At 39.1% G+C, this 24,480-nt stretch overlaps 1 protein-coding gene across 7 annotated transcripts in view; it reads left to right on the plus strand.

The window, feature by feature from the left end:
* Positions 1-24,480, plus strand: part of METAP1D (methionyl aminopeptidase type 1D, mitochondrial) — an 80,832-nt gene that overhangs the window by 42,411 nt on the left and 13,941 nt on the right. For 2 of the 7 annotated variants that reach the window (XM_082629998.1, XM_082629994.1), the window contains exons 2-6: positions 6,479-6,515; positions 13,746-13,839; positions 20,619-20,776; positions 22,539-22,688; positions 24,090-24,238. In XM_082629998.1, coding sequence (XP_082486124.1) covers positions 13,785-13,839; positions 20,619-20,776; positions 22,539-22,688; positions 24,090-24,238 — 512 coding nt within the window. In that variant the 5' untranslated portion in view covers positions 6,479-6,515; positions 13,746-13,784. Of the gene's footprint in view, positions 1-6,478; positions 6,516-13,745; positions 13,840-20,618; positions 20,777-22,538; positions 22,689-22,802; positions 23,104-24,089; positions 24,239-24,480 lie in introns of those variants that run through there. The other 5 variants (XM_082629997.1, XM_082629999.1, XM_082629995.1 and 2 more) reach the window with 5 other exon arrangements.

Genomic DNA, 24,480 nt, shown 5'->3' on the forward strand with positions numbered 1-24,480 from the left:
TGATAAATACTTAATACATATGAACTTATTTAATCCTCACAATTTTTAAAATTTTCCCTTTTTATTAACAGATAGAGAAACTGAGGCACAGAATGATTAAGTAACTTGCTGAAGGTTGGCATCTAGTAAATCTTAGAGCCAGAACTGAAGTTAGACAATCCCGCTCCCCTGGCTCCATCTAAGTTATTATTAACCAGACCTCCTGCCCATATTGGTGAACTCCAGTTAGAGTGACCGTAGTCCCACAGAGCCACCATGTTTCCTCTCAAGGTGGCTGTACTGGGGCTTGAGGTGTTCATTCTGGTGCTAAGGGTCAGGGAAGTGGGGTTGCTTGAACTTCAAAACAGACTTGCTTCCTTTCACTTGCTCTAGATGTTGGAAGAAGCTGAAGCAGCATGAGGTTCCTAGCTCTGGGGCTGGTACAGGTTTTATGAGAAGGAATGAGACTTGGCCTACTCTCCTCTCTAGCATTTTCAGGGCCATTCAGCCTCCATCCCCTTTCCAGTGGGAGATGGAGAGGAAGAGGCTGAGAATGGGAGGTAGAAGGCCATAGAGAGGACATTTCACTTTCCCTCATTGTCCATGTAGAACATGTTTTCCTCTAGAAACCACACTGTAAATGGCAGCAACATTCCCAGAAAATCCATAACGTAGCTAAAATATCAGGTGTTTGCAGCTGAATTGTTTCCTAGCTTTTTCTTTTCATTGCAAATGTGTAGTATTTCAGTTATATTGGCAAATGGGCTAGCCTAGAACTTAGACACATTGTTTCTGTAGGAAAATGCTTTCCTAACAGCTAAGACCACATATTTATCTTGGTGTAGAACTAACTTTTTCCATAGTATGGATCACTGACTACCTGAATATCCTGCTCCAAGCAAACTGTACAACATGCATTTGTTTGATAGTAAAGTGAAAAACATCTCTAATAGGATAGGGAATCAATTTATATGGACACACTGTGATGGGGACCAAGCTTCAATAAGCTAAGATATCTTAAAATTCTAGCAATACAAATATCCATGTGCTTTTCATTTGTCATACATGGGCTTTTATTTACCAACCTACATAGAACATTGAAATATTGATGTTGCCACCTGAACCACTTTTAGATCTTCAGATTTGTATGGCAAAAGGAATGATAATTATAATCTGCTTCAGGCTACAGGCTAGAACAATTCAAAAGGAAATGTGCATTACTAATATGGCAGAGCTCATAAATTCTCAATGTCAGTTTGCCACTTGTGGCTGAAAATTGCAGTCAGGCTTGTTGGCTAGAGGCAAAAAGACTAGAGTTACATAATATTTATGAGGTCTGAAGTTAGCCATCACGAAACCCAAATATTGCCAGCCTTTCAGATTACTCAGTGAGGTCAGCATCATCTAGTCATGGCAGTGGAGTTGAGAGCAGAGTGGATTTGGTAATGATGACACATTAATTCTAGGTGTAAATTCTGTCCATGTCAGTCCACTGCTACCCCCTTTACAAGATTTATGGCCTTCCTGTTGTATATATTATCCCTGAAATACTTACCTGAGGGGCCCCATACCATTGTGCAAAAATCTACTTGCTGCCTAAGGTTTTATGACACAAAGGTGGAAATGGAACTTCTCTCACTGCAGTGTTTCTCCAGCACTTCCAGTGTTGAAGTTCCATGAAGACTTCCCGCCTCTCTGTACATCACCATGATGGCCAAGCCCCAGACACTTTTCAGATCCCAGCCAGCACCTTATATCACACTGTGCTCAGAAAGAGTTTGGTGTCCAAACCTGTGCCCTCTTGTGCTATAATGTACTTTAGGAGTTTTACTTGCGTAACATATGAGCAGTTAAAACTCAACCCCAGGTTTACTCCAAAGAAGCATGCGTGGCTGTAAACTGCAAATTAGAAATGTGTGAATAACTGCAGTTTCTACCATCAAGAAGCATCAGTCCTGGGGCTGTTGCTAACAGGAGCAATTGCAGATCAATGCTCATTTTAAATACTTTGTTTTTTCATGTGTAAACAGCATGCTAGATTTAGAATAACTCTTCCATTTCCTACACTTCTTTGAATTCTTTTTTTTTATTATATTTTTGGCTGCGTTGGGTCTTCGTTGCTGCGCACGGGCTTTTCTCTAGTTGTGGTGAGCAGGGGCTGCTCTTCGTTGAGATGTGCGGGCTTCTCATTGCGGTGGCTTCTCTTGTTGTGGAGCACGGGCTCTAGGCGTGCAGGCTTCAGTAGTTGTGGCACACGGACTCTAGAGCACAGGCTCAGTGGTTGTAGCTCACAGGCTTAGTTGCTCCGCGGCATGTAGGATCTTCCTGGACCAGGGCTCGAACCCGTGTCCCCTGCATTGGCAGGCAGATTCTTAACCACTGCACCACCAGGGAAGCCCTCTTTGAATTCTTTAGGAAAGCTATTTTTCTTTTTTAGTGCTAGACCAAATGCTCTTTAAAATTTTTATTATTGAAAATTTCAAATATAGGTAAAACTAGAGAAAAGGGTATAACCCTCCATGCTATTACCTGTGGATCAGATATTTATAATGCAAAAAAAGTAGTCATGGGCCTCCCTGGTGGCGCAGTGGTTGAGAGTCCGCCTGCCGATGCAGGGGATACGGGTTCGTGCCCCGGTCTGGGAGGATCCCATATGCCGCGGAGCGGCTAGGTCCGTGAGCCACGGCCGCTGGGCCGGCGCGTCCGGAGCCTGTGCTCCGCAACGGGAGAGGCCACAACAGTGAGAGGCCCGCATACCGCAAAAAGAAAAAAAAAAAAAAAAAAAAAAAAAAAAAAAAAAAAAGTAGTCATTTTTTTCTGCCAAATATATGTCACAGGGATTTTCCAAACTTGCAGGTGGAGTTGAAAGTAGTATTCTGAAACTCATGGAAGAGAATACGTCAGGACAGCGTCTGCTCTAAGAGAACAGTAAGGAGAGGATTTTCCACACACACACCCTGACCCCCTTCTACAACTTTAAGGAATATTTGGCTTCCCAGGGGGAAGTCAAACTGAATATGAGAGGATCCTGGCAACTAGAGCTATACAGAGACCTTGGTCGGAAAGCTGGCAGATGAGTTTTCAATTTATTTTGAGTTAAAGTTCTTGATTTCTTTCACTGTTATAAGATGAGGGGAATTTTCTTAATTGCGCTGTTTGCTCAATGCAGTCAGACCTTCTTGTGCCTGTAGGTACAGTTACAGCTGCATAAAGGCTGAATTAAGATGGAACCCTACCACTGAAAAGATTACGGTTGCCCCATCCCAACCCAGACACACAACTCAGCACAAAAACAAGACTAAGCTGTAAATTTAGGTGAGTGTAGAATAATAAGTCTTAAAAAGTTCTAACTCTTTCCCCCAACCCCTCATGATTAGGTCACTGCCTTTGAGGGGGAATAGTTTAAATATCAAACCTTTCCCAAAAATCTATCCTTCTTTTTTGGTGCCTTTAATTTACTGGCACTTCCAGCACCTGTTAGCCTGTCTCGTTTAACACTTCATATTTGAGAAGAGGGAGGGGAACGTTGGGGAGAGACAGGGTAGGAGGGGGTGAGTTGGCAGTGATGGAAAGGAAAGTCTAGTTAACCCCAGTCAGTCCCAACTCACTTCTTTCCAGTGGAAAAAGCATGTGAGTCTGTATGTCTGTTTGATTTTTTTTATATATTAAGGAGCATGAAAGTATGACACTGGAATATTATATTTCAACTTTTTAAAACTTATGTTTTTTTAAAAGAAAAACAATTATTGTCCTATATTTAGGCAGATAATATAATGGAAAAAATCCATTTATGATAACAACCAAGAATATAAAATATCCCAGAGTAAACAAATAATAAGGAATATACAGGGCCTATGTGAAGACATTAGATGTCTACTGAGATACAGTAAAGAAGACTGCAGTAAATGTAAGGACATCTCTTAAATAAGACAACTAAATATTTTAGAGAGTCATAGTCTCCCTAGATTAATCTATAAATTCAATATAAGCCCACACTTTATTTTATTTTTTTAATAATATTTAATTTTATTTATTTTTGGCGGTGTTGGATCTTTGTTGCTGCGCACGGGCTTTCTCTAATTGGCGGCGAGCAGGGGGCTACTCTTCGTTGCGGTGCGCGGGCTTCTTACTGCGGTGACTTCTCTTGTTGGGAGCACCGGCTCTAGGCGCTCAGGCTTCAGTGGATGTGGCGCACGGGCTTAGTTGCTCTGTGGCATGTAGGATCTTCCCGAACTAGAGCGCGAACCCGTGTCCCCTGTATTGGCAGGTGGATTCTTAACCACTGAGCCACCAGGGAAGTCCCTAAACCCACACTTTAAACAAAGTTGAAATGCAAATGGCAAACTGAAAAAAATTTTGAAACAATATAGTACACAAATGTTTAATGTTTCTAATTCACAGAGCACACTTAAAGTAAATCCAGTAAAAAAACAGCCCACAGGGGGCTTCCCTGGTGGCGCAGTGGTTGAGAGTTCGCCTGCCGATGCAGGGGACATGGGTTTGTGCCCCGGTCAGGGAGGATCCCACATGCCGCGGAGCAGCTGGGCCCGTGAGCCATGGCCGCTGAGCCTGCGCGTCCGGAGCCCGTGCTCTGCAACGGGAGAGGTCACAGCAGTGAGAGGCCCGCGTACCGCAAAAAAAAAAAAAAAAAAAAAAACAGCCCACAAGGCCTAAATGGAGATTTCACAAAAGAATATAAATACATAAATAAAGAGATCTTCAACCTCAGTAGTATCTGAAGAAAAACAAGTAAAAGCGAGATACCATTTTTCATTTATCAGACTGACAAAGGTGAAATAGTGGTGAGGGTGCAGGGGAATAGGCACCATTGGGATTATAAATTGCTCTTTTGTGGAGAGCAGTTTTGCAGATATGTCAGAATTCTGTATATTTTTTAACCCAAGAATTCTACTTCTGGGAATTTAAGCTAAAAAGAATAATTACAAATACATGTATTTGTAAAAGGTATATTGTGCAGGGCACAAAACAGAAGAACTCACCTAAATGCTCATCATCAGTTAAATAAAGTGCTATGTTACCCATCCATATAAAGGAATACTATGAAACCAGTAACCCAGGAGGATAACAAGTATCACGTAGATCTATAGTTTTTGTTAAAGATAGGTATCTTGGGATTCCCTGGTGGCGCAGTGGTTGGGAATCTGCCTGCCAATGCAGGGGACATGGGTTCCAGCCCCAGTCCGGGAGGATCCCACATGCCGCGGAGCAACTAAGCCTGTGCACCACAACTACTGAGCCCGCGGGCCACAACTACTGAGCCCGCGGGCCACAACTACCGAAGCCCGCACACCCAGAGCCCCTGCTCCACAACAAGAGAAGCCACTGCAATGAGAAGCCCGCGCACTGCAACGAAGAGAAGTCCCCGCTCGCCGCAACTAGAGAAAGCCCACATGCAGCAACGAAGACCCAACGCAGTCAAAAATAAAATAAATTAAATTAATTAATTAAAAAAAAAGACTGGGGGCTTCCCTGGTGGCGCAGTGGTTGAGAGTCCGCCTGCCGATGCAGGGGACACGGGTTCGTGCCCCGGTCCGGGAAGATCCCACATGCCGTGGAGCGGCTGGGCCCGTGAGCCAGGGCCGCTGAGCTTGCGTCCGGAGCCTGTGCTCCGCAACGGGAGAGGCCACAACAGTGAGAGGCCCGCATACCGCAAAAAAAAAAAAAAAAAAAAAAAAAAAAGACTGGAAACTTCTGTATATTGTGGAGAGAAATTACTAGCTTTCAGAATAGCAGTTTATAAAACTACATGTACAAACAGAATATTTATAAAATATAAATTAATATACTATTAAAAATATAATAAAAATATATTAATGGGTACATAGAGAAATGGTCTAAAGTGTGTTTGCTGAATGTTAACAGTGATCATTTGAGGAAGCTCTTTACCATTTTTTACTTTATACTATTTATGCTTTCTCAGTATTGTTATAAAAATGTTTAATACCATGCATATACCATTTTCATAATCAGAAAAAAAAAAGTAGGCTTCCCATGAACTCTGGCTCATTCTGTGTGGCTTCAGGCAAGGACAGAGCACATCCACTTGTGAGGATGACCCTTCTGAAGTGAGTTCAGAAAGAGAAAGCTAATGCCGGACACTGTCTTCTTCACAGCTGCCAAAGACCCACTGAAGAGCTTCTGGTGGGAGGGAAGCGATTGCATGTGGCTTCCATACTTTTATTTGAAAGCACCTAATTCATATGGAACAAAGTGGTAGGATGGCTGTTCAGGATGGTCTTCCAGCATATTGCCTAGCCATGTAGACCAGAGCGTCCCTCGGTCAGACTCAGTGGAGAGGTCAGTCATGACAATGAAGGGAAGAGGAAACTGGAGTTGCTGTTCATGGGTTCACATCTGTCTCTCTCCATGTTCCTTATCAGATTCTTTCTTTTGATGCAGCTGGAACAAGATGATTTGCAACTATTTCTAAAGGCCAGTTCTGCTTTTTCTTTTTCTCCTTCTCTTCTTCACTTCCTAGGAGCCATCAGCGGGTGAAGACATGATGGCTGTCCAAAGTGAGTGGTGTGTCCTCATCCATGCTGCGGTATATTTGTATAGATACCATTTGCCTGATCATACCCTTGGGGCCCTGTCTCATTTACAGCTGGGCTCCCCAAATTTTATTCTTTCTTCTCAAATGAAAAAGTTTTCATAGATTTCCATCTAATGCTTTTTTTTTTTTTTTAACTACAGTTTGGTATCTCAGAAATCTGTCCCTGTGGGTGTTCACTTAGATTCTGAAAACAGAGCTAGGATCTTGAAGTGGTTTCCGAGTAAATAATGAAACATGTGTTCAAAGTCTGTAACTCTTCCTTCTCCTTAACCACATCCTAGATAACCCGCCAATGGTGAGTGTCATTTGTGTGAATAGATTCTCCAGTTTTAGTTTTCAAGGCCATATTTTAAATTCTAGCTGTCCGAATGATTAATGTGACTAGGAAAATACTGTTGACCCATTTAAATCATGTCAAGCAACATCCATTGCTCATCTACATAATGAAATACACACTAAACATTACATCTTAAGTGTGGGAGCCAGTGAACTACAAAATAATGTTTTACTCCTGTAGCTTAAGAAATAAAATAGAAGACATTAGGACTAACTGTAGCATTAAATATTAAACTATTCAAATGGTAATTGTCAGTGAAAATCACCTATAAACTGAAACAGCTGATAGCATTACTGCTTTAGTAGCTAATTAGAAGGGGGGTGGTTACATGCAACAGTGTGAGTTTAAGAAAAGTCTTTATGTCAAAGCATGTTTTAATATTATTTGACTATTATGAGATTTATTGTATACAGCTAAGTTTTTTCAATTGTTAATCAGTGGTTGTGAAAATAGTTTGCTGAAAAATTAGAAAAAATTGTTTGATATTTTTATCATGGTTTCATTAAATTGGGCCATGAATAATTTTAAAGACAGCTGATTTATAGTTGAAACTATTTTGATCAATGATCAGATAACAAAGATAAGCTTTGACTACTTTTGAAATATTTAAATTTTGTAAGGACATCCGTTTGCATAGTGTTAAAATAAATGCAAATTTTAAAGGCACTCAATTTAGGCTATCACGTTACCATGGTTACACCTTTGCAAGTTATTTTGTGTATCTCATGTAAATAGATCTGTGAGTCACTGATAATTATTTGTTTTTTTGTTTGTTCTGTTGGTAGTTCTGTGCTTAGCTGAATTTAATACAGTTCATACGGCTTGCTTTGGTTTTTATATTTTAGTGTTTGTGATTGACAGTGATTGAGCATTTCTTATGGAGTGCTTGCCTTTTTTGTCATAAATGATGTATGTTGGTAGTGCTTGAAATATAAATAAGTTCTTGTATTAATAAACAGGAATTTTTATGCAAAGGAGACTTCTTGATACATTTAAACAATAAGATTTGGTGAGCTCTAGAATATTTCTATTAAATAGTCAAACAAATGTGTTTAAACTCTTACAACCTAAGTTACTGAGGTTACCAAGGACAACGTAACAGTTTATGGCTAAGTATAACATTGACTGAACACTATTTAATAACAGAATAAAAATAACATTCTGCTGTCTCAGAATTATTTGTGGTAAGGAGCTTTACAGGGGATGTGTTCACTGCCAAGTAGAATCTTTCTAGAACATACTTCTCTCATCCCACCCTTTGCACAAATATAAAATCTATTCTATATACTAATGTGTTTGGAAGGATATGATTCTTGAATAAAGCTGGGATCGTTTATGCTTCTAAATGGAAGAAGAGATTTTCCTTAGACTTTACCATCAGCTTTCTAGCAAGGCCCCACCAAGAACTCTCAGAAAAATGTCAAAATTAGGCTGTACATGATTCATCCTACTGAATTTAAGCCTTCTCTCAATACACTACAATCATGAGATGCCGTCTGGTTTATAAAGTGTTTATACATCTGCAGTCTCATTTGATGGTCAGGGTGGTCCTGTGATAAAGGCAGGAGAGGACCAGTGCCTTGGATAGCATGGTTTTTAAGTAGCAGTTCTGGGACCCAACCTAGGATCTCATGAATATTTTGTGAAGTACTTACCTTGTGAATTATCCAAAACACATTTTGACGTTCAGGCTGGTTTCTACCTACTGATCAGTCCATTTTAGAGTGACCTTCTCCCATAGTCAGGCAACCAGTGATCATAATTACCATTTATCGAGTGCTTACCTTGTGCCACTCTCCATACCTCATGTCATACATTTATCATAGCAACCCTGTGAAGAAGGTATTGTTATTCCTGTTAACGGATGAGCAAACTAAGGCTTAGAGAATTTAACTAAATTGTCCAAGTAAACCAACTAATGCTCAGAGAAGGGAAAACAATTTAAACAAGAACTCAAGTAAATATAAATAGAAAGGCACACCTTTCAGAGGAAAATCTCATGGCACATTCACAAGCAAAATATAAAGTGTTTGAAATTCTACTATTTCTTTTTACCTCCAAATGGGCTATGTTTTTTCTTGAGATTTTTGTTTTTGTTTTATAACACTTGGGTAGCACTATAGTTGAAAAAGTGTTCACATTAGATAATAGCATGCTTCAGATATTGTACACATTAAATACTTCAGGACTGTGGCTCTACTGAAGACTTTAATCTAAAAATGAGATGATGAATTTTTCATTCCACCAAATGTGAATGACCTTGGTCAGCTATGGATTTCAAGTAATACTGTGTTTTCAGCTATGAGAGGCAGCCTGCTTTATACAGGTAAAGAGTACACATTTGGGTAGTGGTAGCAGTGGTTTTCATTTTTAATCTTTAGTACAGAAAATAATGATTTTATAGCTGAGCATCCATATCTGAAAAAAAAATACAAGAGCCAATTTGTAATCAGGCTTCTGTGGGACTCCCCTTTTAAGCCTGTACCATTTTAATACATTGTACTTTTTGCATTAATTCTTAAAGCAATGGAGCTGTTATTTCTTCATGTGATTAACTAAGGCTACATAGTTGAATTAAATATAAAGTTATTTGTGGCAACATAACTACATCACTTCAAAAAGCTGCCTTCAGATAATTTGGAACTTTTTTCTTTTGCTAAAGAGGCTACTGTGTATTTTCTCTTTATTTTTTGTGAAAATGACTCCTTGATGAGTGATCTTGGCTTCTATTGTCTTGAATCTGTGTAATCTCAACTGCAGAAGCTGAAAATATATTGTTTTCCCGGAGCTTAGCTTTCTTATTTTCGGTTGTGATTATTGACCTACCTAACTACCTACCACTTCTATTGCCTGGTTACAGGGCAGAACTCCCACGATTGTCAAAATACCACCGTAGGATTTATATTCAAATGGTTTCTTTTTGTTTCATGCCTTTCACTTGGAGCTGTACAGTGAAAGCATTCTCAGGAAAATATTAAGATGTTTTTTGGGTTTTGTAGGGGTTTTTTGGTAATGATACTGTTGTTTGGGTCAAAGCTCTGAGCTATTTTATACCAATTATTTGCATAAATAACTTTAAAGGGCTCATAAAGAGAAAGAAAAAAGAAATGCATCCAACAATATAACTAGAGCATGTTGCATGTAGAATTCAGTTGACCCTGTTGTGAGAGGAAGATTAAAATTACAGTCTTTTCAAAGGCTTTAGTACAATTGAAAAATATTCATACTAAAGCTGTGCCTTTGATCATAAATTATAAGTCCCAACATCTTCTATTACTGGATATTTTTATCCAAATAACTAATATTTTGAGTAGGATTTTACATGACAGTAGTATTTAAGAATAGTCTTTTTTAAAGAATTAAAGAAGGACTTTCTTACTATGTCAGTTTTTTGTAAACTCATGATATTTCTATACAGACTTTCTCTAAAATTGAATTCCATGTGTTATTTCTGTGAAACTGCTCTTTCTGATGCTTACTTGTGTGCTTTAATATAAATTTTTTTCTGTTTTTTCCTCTTCTTTAACCCAAGTATGTGAGGTAATAGGAATGTTTTTTTGAGAGACTTTGGAAAGTTGAAGTTTGCCAGATGTTCTGTGCTAACCTAGAAGTGTGCATTCTCTGGGTATCAGGACTGTGTGAAATTCTTTCCTGTAACTTTGACAGAATGAATGTTTGCTTTTGGGTCATTTTGGTGTCGTACTTCTACTCTGATCAGAGCTTGACTTTTATTCTGTATTTAAATGATACTACGGCATCCAGAAAATCTGGCAAAGAAAATGATATTTTGATGACATTTTTCACAGGGCTCAACTGGAATGAATTATTACATTTTAACCACAGCCCTAATAAACAGCTTCTTTATTTCCTGTGAAAGGGTACAATATTTCTTTGTCCAAGAAGTTGCCTGAGTATATGTATTGTTGAAGTGCTAAAAAGCTGCTTTTCTCTAAACTTTAGCTGAGACACAATGGGATTTTCTAAGCATATACTATTTCAGTGTGACTCAATATTTTATGATTATAAAGATGAATTTAAATTCAAAGTTTGAACTAAACATTTTTCATCTTAAATGGAGAAGTTTCATACAGTAGTCCTAGTTCCTTTTACAGATTAATCATTTCTGTGTAACTTCCACTTATCCACCAAATGATCTGCTTTTAGATTTAGATTTTGTGTTCTTACTATAATCTTTGACACTCTTCCCCCGGCTATGATTGGGCCGGCCTAAAGGAACTTTTTTCTAGGTTCACAAACATGAGTCTACTTTATTAAATAGGTATGTTTATTGATCTGTGTTTCTAGAATAGGTTGGGTTGTTTTTGAGTCTACTTTATTAAATAGGTATGTTTATTGATCTGTGTTTCTAGAATAGGTTGGGTTGTTTTTGTCACCCAAGAAGAAGGGAATGCTTTTTGTTTAAATCACAGATCCCTAGGTGCTAGTGATGTAAATTAATGAATAATAACATATTATCCAATTAGCTTTTGTTAAGAAGCAAAATGAAGTATTTTTCCTAAACCCATTTCTGAACTTGTCATTGACGTTATACTCTATCAGTTGCTATTGATACATTTTGTTAAAAAGGAAGAGGGATGTAGCACGGAGCCAACTTCCTGATGGAGCCTTGGGGAAGGTCATGTTTTGCCGTGACCTGGGCATCATTCTTGAATGTTGTTATTATTGGTAGAGGGTGCCCTCAGGCCGCCACCCTTCCTCTTCCCAGAAGTGCTCTATGGCTGGCTTTCCAGCTCATCTTCTTTAGAACCAGGACTCCCAGGCTCTGGTTTATAGGCTTGATGATGAGTTACATCCATAGCCTCATATGTGTGGTGAAGATTACTATCTCACCTTCCTCTGACTACTTAGTGTTATTAGTTGTGGTGGCCCAATTCTAATATGAGTATGATAAAGTCTCATAGAAATTGCAAACTTAGAGCTTTAAGCAACTAGGACAAATTTTTATGTTTCAGCATAAAAGTGACTTGTGATTTTTTGTCACTTAAAATACTTTACACATTTCTTTTTTTTTATTTCTATGGAATCTTTTTTTACTGTTTTAGCAATCTTAGCTATAAATAACTTCAAGGACAACCCTGTTGGATGTCGAGTAGAATCTTTATTTCAGATAATTGTTTATGCCAGCACACTTTAGACTTGACTATGTGCTTTATTTTGAGCATTAAAGAAAATGATCTGTTTTCCAACACCTGCATAACAATTGGCCTGTATCCTCTTGAGAAATGTTGTTTAATAAACACTGTAGCTTTATCGTCCAGAGGCTGTTGCCAGATGCTGTTGCCAAATGCTGTTAATTAAGAAAAAAAAAAAGTTATATTTACAAGTTTGTGAAACAGATCCACTCTTCTCCTTGTAATGGCATCTTAGCTTGAAATCCAGGAAGTAATGGTGTATGGTGTCCATATCCATGATTTTCTGAATTGGAGAAAAAGTGTGGAAAGCATCTGGGGAAAAGGAGGCTCTTTACCAGCTTGTTTCCTGTAAGCTCAATTGGAAGACCTTGTCCGTGCAAATAGATTTCAAAATAGAGCCTGCCCTTTGACTGTCTCCATAATTACATGGCTTGCTCTGTATTTTATTTGGCAGTCAGAGCAGTTAACCCCTGGAAGGAAGGGGCTGATGGCATGGGCAGCTTAGCTCCCCAGACATGTCCGTGGGAATGAATAAAGCACTGTTTGGAGAAGCTCATAGCTAAAAACACACCAGAACTCAACCAAAACTTTTAAAAAACAAGTTTAATGATGTCTGTTATGATTGGTTTAAAAACTTACTTTGTCCTTATTGTGTAGATTGTAGAGGGGTATTAATTGTTTTTTAAAAAATGGGAGTTGGGCGAGTTCCTTGTTGCTTTGATGTAATCAACATCTGTCAACAGAATGAATTTGCTTTTGTTTAGTTCCAAGGGCCCTTGTCCTTAAGCTTTGCCCAATCAGTATCTGCTTCAGCCTGGGGCATTCCCCTAGCTGTTTTGGGTTTTTTTCCCTTCTTCTTTTTCTTCTTCTTCTTCTTCAACAGATGCACAGGTTATTTCTTGTGAAATGTGAGCTTCTCTTCTGCATTATAGTCTCCTTGATATGGGAAGGAACTTTCTTTCTCATTTACTCTTAAAACATGCACCTCTTACTACTAGATTATAAAAATCAATGGGAGTTACAGAGAGTGAGGCAGACTATTTAACTTTCCTTTCACGACATTTGTGCAAGTTATCAAACCTATCAAGCGGACTGTCAATGTTTTAGGTCAGGAAACATGAGACATGGCTGCATTCGCCGTGCTGTAAGAGCCTGCGCTCCTACCCTGGGTAACTGGTTGGAGTTCATGAACTGTGATCTTTCTGTGGTTCTAAATCAGCACCTTGAAAATGTATTTCTGTGGTACAGTCCCTCCTGAGCCTACTGTAGGAAGCAGTATTTCTAAACAGTTAAAAATCTCTTGAATTGCTGTCACAAAGTTGCTTTTTTTTTAGAGTTAATGTATTATTTTAGCAAATCCTTTGATTTAAAATTAAAATCATCAATGAGTGTAAGAGCCATATTTGAAAATGAATTAGCAAAACATTGTTGTTTTCTCTTAGCAATCATAAATCATTTAAATCTGGCAGGCATTCCTCCCTTCATCCAAAATAATTGCCTCCATTCGTAAAATCAATTAGATGTTGATACGCTATAAATAATAGTTTTGTTACTAGACTTTGACATTTGCTGATCATTATGAAAAAATACATTCAGCAAGACATTTTACAGGGTGTCTTTTAAATTACATATTATCTCTGGTTGACATTGTTGGCTAATGTAAAGTGATACAGGCTACTTTATTGTGTTGTTTTCTACCCAGATACTTGAAGCCTCTGAAACATACCATAACTGAGGATTGATGGCACTCTGGAGGGTGAAAGTGCTTCCCTGGAAACGTACAGTGAAACATAGAGGTGTTGGTAGCCCACACTTGAGTACAAATGTACTTTGTTCAGTTTTACAACTGCTTAAGATAATAAGCATTAATAGGCATTTTAAATGTCTCTTTGCAAGTTCATTCAGAACTCTCTCTTAAAAATACTTGTTGACCAAAAGAAAACTTGCATTTCCGAGGGTAAAATCGGCTTAATTAAGGGTCATTAGTAGAGGTGCACATAAAAACCTAGGGCTCAGTGGGTGAAATGGAAGCTTTTCATTATGTGGTATAGAATGCACGCGCAGATAACAATTAAAATGAACCCTGAGTAAGAGGCCAGTGAATATAGGGCATGTCATGTGCAGCAATATTAGTTATTTTAAATGCATTCTTCCCCCATCATACTTGAATTCTGTAGTCCCACCTTTCAGACTTAATCTGTAAAGGGAAATAAAATACAGCTTTTAGAAATTGATGTTATTACTGAATATGAAAATATTGAAAACTGTAACCTAAATTTACATTTCAAATACAAATTTAGAATATGAAAAATGTGCTGCAGGATCCAAGGGTCATATAGCAATTTCAACAGACATTCAGGCCGCACAGCGTGCTCCTCCGTGGAAGGAAAGAAGCAGTTGCTTATAATTTTTGACATTCAGCTCAAACTAGGAGCTGATAGAATTTTTATGACACTGAAAATAAATTCTTGTTATTACCTGTGATAACAGTAAGTATTCTAGTATTCATAACTAATAACGTATAGATTTACTGCCTAAGGAGACCTTATATAGAGTTTCTGTTACATAACTGACAGTAACAACACTCGCTATGATCATGTCTTTTAAGATCAAATTAGTCCAAAGCAGCTCCTTGCTGATCTGGGGCTCTCCTCTTCTGAGGTTTCCGATGACTTCCTACTGGCATCTCCTAAACTTCAGATTAGTCAGCTTAACCCTTGTTTCCTAAAAATAGCTTTAACAAAAGAGGGTTTGCTGTGAGTCCTGGGTGAATGATGGTGCCCAGAAGACCGAGGGGCCAGTCCGGAGGCTGATGGAAACCTGCCTGGTGTCCCTGCCTCTGATGATGGGCATCATGCATCAAATTAGCTGTGTAACATTGACAGTAGCAAGTTGGAAGTTACATGTAGTTATTAGACGGTATCAGCAGTTCTTCTATTTAGTTATTTTTTAAATTGAAATATAACAGATGTGTAACATATGTGTTCATTTTGGATGTACAAAGCAGTGCTTTTACAAAGAAAGGAAATATACAGGAAATTCAACAAACCTTTTCTAGAGTGATCTATAGCAGATAATGTAGTTTGTGACCCTGAGTATAATTGGGATGGGGGATTTTCATTTTACTCACTCTGCATTTAGAAAATTTGTTAATTGCTATTTATGAATTACACTATGATAAGCAAAGTTGAGGATCTCCCCCCCCCCACATTTTTTGTCATGTTAATTGGAGAGCCATTATCTTCTAAAGGCACATATTGATGTAAGACCATTTCTTCATTTCACCTGTGAAAACACTAAATTGTTTTTTTTTTTTCCTGGTTTGTAATGAATAGTTAGAATAAACACGGTATGGTACCTTATTATCCTGTTACTTTGTGACAACATTTATAGGGTGTCTTTTATCAGATTGAAAGAAAAGATTTTGCTTCCAATAAAAATGTATCTTATGAAAGTGGAGTTGCTGAGAACACTGCAAAACCATAATTGTCAACAGATTGGATGTATTCAGGCTGTGTTCCCAATGTTTAAGTCATGTGTGGAGGTGCTTGCCTCTTTCTGGCAGTGAGCCCATTATTTAGCAGAACAGGTATGTTGGCAACACTGTTCATTCTAGAAGTGAATGTCTCAGAAGCCTCATTCAGATCTCCTAGTAGAGACCTGATGACTTAATGCGTTCAGTTTAAGAACATTGGAAAGATTCCCCCTGTAATGAGTGTGTACTGAACTTGATAATACTGATAAAGATGACCTCTCTTTCATGTTATCAGCTGCATTGAAAAAAATCTACATGAGTCCTAAAATTGATCAGACTCTACATCGTCCCATTGCCTGGGACATAGAATGACAGTCAGAAGCTGCTGAATGAAGGCACACATGTCAGAGCTGAAAGAGACCTCAGGGACTTCCCTGGTGGTACAGTGGTGAAGAATCCGCCTGCCAGTGCAGGGGACGGGTTCGAGCCCTGGTCCGGGAAGATCCCACAAGCCTCGGAGCAACTAAGCCCGTGCACCACAACTGCTGAGCCTGCATTCTAGAGCCCATGAGACACAACTACTGAAGCCTGTGCACCTAGAGCCCGTGCTCCGCAACAAGAGAAGCCACCACAATGAGAAGCCCGTGCACTGCAACCAAGAGTAGCCCCAGCTCACTGCAACTAGAGAAAGCCCGTGCACAGCAACAAAGACCCAACGCAGCCAAAAATAAATAAATAAATTTATATTAAAAAAATAGACCTCAGAGATTATGAAGTTCACTCCCTCATTTTACTAAACCTCCTGTAGCAGTTGATAGTGTCTGTGAAGTGCTCAGCACAGAGCTTGGCACCAGTAGGCTCTCAGCCAGCGTTCACTGCTGTTGTTACTGCCCGAGGTCACACAGTTAGCTCCTGGCAGGACCAGGAGCAGAACCTCTAGCTCCAATGTGGTGTCATTCGGGCCCATTTTTCATCAGGAATATCACCATCTGATATAATCGAATGTATTTGTTTGCTTCTTGTCTGTGTCGCACCACGGAATATGAGCTCCCTGAGGCGGGGACTTTGTCACCTGGTTCACCTCGTGTCCAAAGCATGGCATGTAGGAGGAGCTCAGTAAGTAATTGTCAAATAAAAGAATAAGTAAATTTCGAGGCCCACAGGTAAACATATTGAGTGTTGAGAAGGGAAAGGGAAAGACATTAACATTTATAAGGTCCCAATTTTTTTTTTTTTTTTGGCCACACCACGTTGTCTTGCGGGATCTCAGTTCCCCGACCAGGGATTGAACCCAGGCCATGGCAGTGAAAGCCTGGAATCCTAACCACTAGGCCACCAGGGAACTCCCCCATGGAGCACCTACTTTTAAAAGATGGTTTAGGGATATGTGTTATCTCAGCTAATGTTCACAGCAACCTGGTGGTGAGGAAAGCACTACTCTTCCCATGTAATGGTGAAGAAAGTGGGGCTCAGAAGTTTTGGTAATTCAGATCTGACTTCAAAGCTCGTGTTATTTTCACTACCACAATGCCTCCCAGTTAAGTCAGTTCTAAGACTTTTCATGAAAAATACCTTCATTCTGAATGTTGGCTGGTTCCATGATGTTTATTTTTTTTCATGATTAAAAACAAATTTCTTTGAAATTGAATCGCTGAAAAAACACATGCTATAGCAAAGCATGCCAGCTACTAGAGCCCGTGCACACTGTTGAAAGGCAGCTTGGAGCGGCAGACACAGCCCTGGATTTGGACTTCGAGGACTCTAGCTGGGGCCACCAGAGATGTGAGCCTTTGTTCCTCATCCATAAAATAGTGACATCAACAGCTGCCCGCCTCCCTAACAGCACTGGTAAGACTTAATGTGTGTGGGGCACCTAGGACTGTGCTTAATTAAAGAAACTGGCCATTAAGTGTTAACCACTATTATTGTTTTCTATTTCTATTAGTGTTATCGTTATTAATAGTCATCATAATACATGCTTTTCTCAGGAGGGAAACACTTGGGAGCTTGTCTTTGGTCCTACCTAGGGATGCAGTTAGGGAGCCCAGAATCATGGATTGACTCCACCTGAGCCTTTTCCTGGCTTTAACTGGGACCCAGATTTTCCATTCTGTGTCCACAGACTGCCCAGCCAAACCTCTACAGCACGTTTTTGGTCAGCAAAGGGAATTTGGCTTGAGAAAGAGGATGGATTAGGTCAACCCATCACCACTTTTGCAAAAAAAAACAATAATAGTGGTAACTTTTACAAGTTTTGTGAGGCCTTTTACACTTTCAGAGTGTGTCCTTGTATGTTGTTAGCTCATCTTTTTCTCACGCGTGGGAGAGCAATATACTTCATGAAGGCAACTGGACCTGCTTTCCCGCCGCTTTGGCACTCTGGCAGAGTTACTTACCTTTGTGTGCTTCCATATCTTCAACTGTGGAATGAGTAATAACAGTTTACAGTTTACAGGGTTCTCAGGAAGATTAATGAGCTACCATATGTAAAGGGCCTAGCATAGTAATTGACGCACACTAAGTTCTCAGTATTAGAAGCTATAGTGAAGCCCAGGGTTTCTTTCTCATTTTACTTTTCAAGTATTCTTGAAGGAACTACCATTTTTTGAGCATCTACTAAATGCAGGGCACTTTCACAGACTTTATTCCAATTAATTCCAACTTGAGACTCAAAACAAGACACTTGCTCAGGGCCACACAGCTAACAAGTAGTAGAGCTGAGACAGAAGTCCAGGCTTCTGCTTTCCAACCATCTGCTTTTACTAGGAAACTACCCTGCCCCTCATAGACAGTTAACATCCTGGGGCTGGTGGTGTTGTCTTTAGGGAAATGTTGTACTTTACAAGCTTTAGGGAATATGTACCTGCCTCTATCAAGCAACTTTTTTTTTTTTAAAGAAGTGATATTACTGGCAGCATTTTGTCTGGTATTTGGAATTGTTTAAAATAATACCTGAAACGCTGCTATAAGTTTGATTCAACAATGTTACTTTCAGCTTTCTGGAAGAACATAATTGAGTGAAACTTAGGACACTGAATCAATGACTATTGGGGTTTGTTTGCATCTGTGCCTTTTTCCCATTTTTCCTTTCTCCCACTTAGAGATCTTGAGTTTTGGGGCTAATACTCACCTGCAATTTGTGTTTCCATTGTGTTTCACAGCTGAAAGATTACCCTAGGCCAGTAATTCTCAAACTTTAGTGTGCATGAGAATCACTCTGGTGAGGGATTGTTAAAACACAGATTGCTGACCACATCCCAGAGTCTGAGTCAGTAAATTGAGGAGGGGCCCAAGAATTTGCATCTTTTCCCCATGTGATACTAATATGCTGGTCTGGGTACCACATTTTGAGAACCAATGCTCTAGACCGGGAGTCGACAAAATTCTTCTCTAAGGGGCAGGTAGTAAATATCTTAGGCTTTGTGAACCATATGTTCTCTGTCACGACTACTCAACTCTGCCACTGTCACTCAGAAGCAGCCATGGCTAATTGTAAGTGAATGAGTGTAGCTATGTTCCAATAAACCTTTATTTACGGGCACTGAAATTTGAATATTGTATAATTTCACGTTACAAAATATGATTTTTTTCAAACATTTATAAATATAAAAATCATTTTTAGGTTGGGGCTATATAAAAATAGGCAGCAGGGCAGATTTGCCCTTTGGGCTGTAGTTTGCCAACCCCTGACATGCAATTATGGCATGTTGGGGATTTTTAAAACTATTGTTTTAATTATAAAAGTAATGCAAGTGAATGTTTTTAAAAGTCAATCAGTATAGAAGAAAACAGAAGGAATCAGGAAGTCTTCCTCCCCACCCCAGCCGCAATCAGATACCCCAGAAATAACCACTATTGATGAATATCAATTTTCAGAAATTTTATAGGCATATACAAGCCTGTATAAATGTATAAGTTCTTTTTACATGAGCTTTTTACATAAGCTCCTTTTAATGAACTTTTAATATGTACTGCTCAGCATTTGCCATTTTCCTAACAATATATTGTGACCTCTTTGAATGTCAATACATAGAGATGATTTAGCTTATGCTCTTTAATACCTCTATAGTTTTCTGTTGTATAGATTTACCATAGTATATTTAACCAGTCCCCTACGGATGGACATTTGGATTATTTCCCATTTTTTTTCTACCACAAACAGTGCTACAGTTCATCTTTTTTTTATTTTATTTTATTTTTTTTTTATTTTTGCGGTATGTGGGCCTCTCACTGTTGTGGCCTCTCCCGTTGCGGAGCACAGGCTCTGGACGCGCAGGCCCAGCGGCCATGGCCCACGGGCCCAGCCGCTCTGCGGCATATGGGATCCTCCCAGACCGGGGCACGAACCCGTATCCCCTGCATCGGCAGGCGGACTCTCAACCACTGCGCCACCAGGGAGGCCCTACAGTTCATCTTCAAACATCCATCACTGCATACAGTAGAGTCCTAGGAGATGAATTGCTGAGTCAAAGGATGTGTGCACTTAAAATTTTGATAGATATTTCTAAGTTCCTGTTGTGGGTACTTTAGGACCCTACATTCGTTTTCTTTCAGGGTTACACCCTACAATTTTGCTATGTAGTCTTTATCTGACTTGAGCATTCATTACAATGAATTTCAGTATAATGCCTCGCTGCACATGAACTTAACACAGAGTAGTAATCCTGTCGAGGGCAAAAAATGCAGCTGGCAATTTGTCCAGGATTCGTGAAAGGAAAATGGCTTTAAAGAACATAAAGCCACCCAAACGGTGCCCTGAATCTAGGGTCATCCTGGACATGGCTGCTTTTAAGGTACCACAGCAGAAATTGCTCTTTTTATAGACCTGGTGTTTAGCAGATGTTTCTATATGTTTTTTACCCATTAGAATAGAGTTTTCCATTGTCAAACATTTATGTAAACATACTATTAGCTAATAAATATGCTTTGCTACTATTGTACTAGAACTCAGAATACCACTGCTTTCCTTTCTATTTGGGGCTTTTTCTTTTTGAGCCAATAAAGGATTATAATAATGATTTAATAGACAACAACGCAACCTCTTAAAATGTAGCACTAAGTAGTTTTTTTTACTTAAGATATGTCTACTTCTGCTTCTAGGTTGTCACAGGATTTTCTCTTCACCACTCAATCATATCTACTTACACAAGCAGTCAAGCAGTCAACAAAGAAGAAATTTCTTTTTCCGGAGACAAAGAGAGATTTCACACAGTATAGTTTTGCCGGCTGCAGTTTCTTCAGCTCATCCAGTCCCTAAGGTACTGTATTGCCTATTATTTGCTGCTTTTTCCAGCCAAGATAAAGGTTAACTGCAGAAGCAATCAAGTGTTTTTGCACCTTTGATTTCTGAGCTGTTTGAATTATAATTTTTAAACTTGGCCTGTGATTTAAAACTGTGGTTTGGGAAGTTTTAACATCCTGCAGTTCTATAATATTCATTTTTTTAAACAAAGCACTGAGCTTATAACTGCTTAATTCACTTAGAATTTAAGTTTCTATCATGAAAATTTCCATATTAAATTTCTACCATGAAGATAAGTTTATAGACAATCTGTCCATTTTTCCAAAATGCAGTGTAAAGGAGGTGTGGGGATTGTTTAGGAAGAACGAGAATAGGTGAAAGAAATATAGATTTGTCGCAAAAGTCACCTGCTTTCCTTCTTTTTCTGGGTTTTTTTTTTTTTTTTTTGCAGTAAACCCACATTAAGTATATCATACTCCCTGAAGGTAAGTGGCCCATTTTTGTGACAAGGGCTGACAAGACAGGCCACCAGAGCCCAGAGTATGTTTCTGGTATTTCCTTAGTAGAAAAGAAAAAAGAAGTCTCCAGAGAGGTGAATGTATTGTTTTAGAATTTCAGTGACAAGCCAACAGCCCTTCTGCCTGTGGTTGTAACCTGGCCAGCTTGCAAAGAGAGAGGAGGCGGGGCTGTGGGTGCTGGTGGTAAAGCTGTAGCAGAGAAGATGCTCACCCCGAGCTCGGCTGCTGCAGCCCAAGCAATGGCGTTACTTGTGTCAGAAAGGCCCATCTGAACACAAGAATAAGTGAAGGTCCTTAAATCCTGCATGATGCAGTTCCCAAAGTTCAGAGCCCTAACCTCAGCCCTTCCAGAGATGCTGTGATGTCCATTGAATAGCGTTATCTCTCTCAGCTTCCTGTCCCCAACTGCTCTGTAGCCTTACTGGGTACTGTTCAACAAAACTTATGTAGCAGTTGCCATAAATAGTTTGTAAAGAGCTGTGCAAAACCTTGGGACTGAAAGGAGCTCTGTGTGTAAGGTAGTATTTATTTTCTGAATACTGCCCATGGATTTAAGTTAGTGGTGGAGAACGTTCTCCAAGGGAGATCAGAGTTGAACATTTTGAGTTTCAGAGGAGGGGGGAGTTTGTTTATTTTTGACAAATGATGGAAGTGTTCAAAGTATTTTTTATGTACTTGAAAAAAAAAAAGAAAGGAAAAGGAAAGAGAGCCGTTTCGTTTTGTCCTCTAGTTCCTTCTTAGTTTGGGTACAGTTGCAAAGTGTAAGAGAAGTGCATATGTGATAGGCGTCCGTGAACTTGACAGTCAGCCTTTTACATATATTCATTGGGAGAGGGTGTTGTGAGCTGTCCTTTGCATAAATTTATCTTTGTGTCGAGGAGATGAAAGTGCTCTTAATTAACCATTTGGCAGTTGGGAAGCTTGGTGCTATTTGTTATCAATGGCAATAGGCTTCTAACAGGGTTGGAGAAGGAAGAAAACTCCTGTTTGTTTTGACCAGAAGTCTCCTTCAGTCCAGTGTGACTCAAAGCACAGAAAGGTTAACAGACCATCCAGAGGCAGCACTAACAGGCCATGTTAAGTTCAAAAGGGCAGGGGAAGGAACTGGGGGCAGCCTGGAGGGTCTGTTGTGCTGGCTTCAGAGGTCGGTGCTCCGGCAGGAAGGGCAGAGCTCCATGAAGCAGGAGGCTGTGTCCGAAAAAATGATCCCATTGTCATGCACTGGGTTCTGATCTTCGTTTTCAATCCTTTTTCCTCAAGCACATAAAGAAGCCAGACTATGTGACGACAGGCATTGTACCCGACTGGGGAGACAGCATAGAAGTTAAGAATGAAGATCAGATTCAAGGGCTTCGTCAGGCTTGTCAGCTGGCCCGCCATGTCCTCCTCCTGGCCGGGAAGTGTTTAAAGGTGGCGTCTCACCAAGCCTAGAAGACTTACATAAGGGGCAACAAACCCTCTTCCCCTTTTTTCCCTTTCCCTTTAACTCTTCTTTTGTATACATCTAATTTGTTAAAATTAAGTAAAGCCTTGGGATAGGGGAAAGGGATCATATTATTTCTGTGTTTATTCAAGAGATAATTGAAAATACAAATTTGATGTTAAGTAGCAGAATTCTGGAGATACTTTGAGCACAATCGGCCTATCTAAGTTGATCCATGGCAGATGGCTTTGACTTTTCCCCTCTTACTCCTGCCTGTAGTTTCTGCTTTTATTCCCCACATTATTTCCGTGTGCCTGAAGAGTTGCTTTGCCTCATGCTTTGTCTCTTATTTTCTTACATTGGCTCTGCAAAGAAAGACAGACCAGATACACTAAGCTATAGGTAATTCAGCAATGTAATTATGTACAACTATCTTACTACAAGATTTAGGTCTTTTGGAATAATCTGAAACTGAATCTGAATCCTGCTATGTAAGGATCATAAAAGAAAATACTGTAGTTTCCAAAAGGTGGGCAGAATTTAGGAAGTGAGACTCAAAGATGAAGCACTTAGTGTATCATTTGTGTAATAGACTTGTTATAGCAACACAACTAACCATAATGTGAATATAAAATAACATAAAGAAAACTCTTGAAGAAATACTTTTTAATAAAAGATTTTGTTTTAGAATTTTGCTCATGATTTATGAATTTGTGGAGATAGTCCTCATGTGCCCACAAAACTTGATTTCAGTTTTCTTCTAGTTTGGGAGCAATTGGATACCTTCTAGTAAGGGAAAATATTTTTTGAAAACACATTGATTTATTTAGGCATGAAAGAAATCAAGATTAGTGAACCTGAGTCTCTACAAAATGTATCAGACTTAGTTTTTTAAATGATGATCCATAACCTCCATGCCATTATGGCGAAACCCATGTAATGTTTCGCTGAGATAAAAAGGTGTGGTTTGACCTACTTTTCAAGCTTTGTCATCTAAATTGAAGATCCTTTTGAGAATTTTATGCTTCCGTTAGCCCAGGGCACTAACCATTGAAGAAGAGGAAGGAATTGCCTCAGAACATATTTTTTAAACCTTCAGGCTAAAAAGGAGTCATGTCATTTAATGACTCACAAGTGATTGAAAGGATCTTAGATTTTAAAATGTCCATTTCTTAATAGTCCATAACACCATCATATACCCAAACAGTTGTCAGAAAGGCACAATAGGATTTTAAGGTTAATCATAATTAATTAAAATGTTGTACCACAAGTTTATCACAGTAAATTTATACAGCCTCGTCTGGAAGTGCTGTAGCTATAGACATAGTCAGTAAATACAGGAAGTGTCTTCAACTGTCGCTCCACAATTTCTTTATTTAATATTTCAGGTTGACATGACAACTGAAGAGATAGATGCTCTTGTTCATCAGGAAATCATCAGTCATGATGCCTATCCCTCACCTCTAGGCTATGGAGGTTTTCCAAAATCTGTTTGTACCTCTGTAAACAATGTGCTTTGTCATGGTATTCCTGACAGGTATTCATTGCTTAATAACATATTGTTCCTTTAGAAACTGAAACATGAAACTAAGATCTATAACATATGTTGAAAGACACTATAGTTTAATTGAAACCTACCTGCAAACTTTTGAAGCTGATTATGGTAGAGCAACAATTTTGAAGTATTTTGCTTCTAAATGGACATAATACCACCATTTAATGTTTGTTAAAGCAATATGTAATACAAAAAAAGTGGTTGTGCATTAAGTATTTCTTTTA

The sequence above is a fragment of the Mesoplodon mirus genome, assembly GCF_964341445.2.
Source record: "Mesoplodon mirus genome assembly, chromosome: 8".
Classification (NCBI taxonomy): Eukaryota; Metazoa; Chordata; class Mammalia; order Artiodactyla; family Ziphiidae; genus Mesoplodon; species Mesoplodon mirus.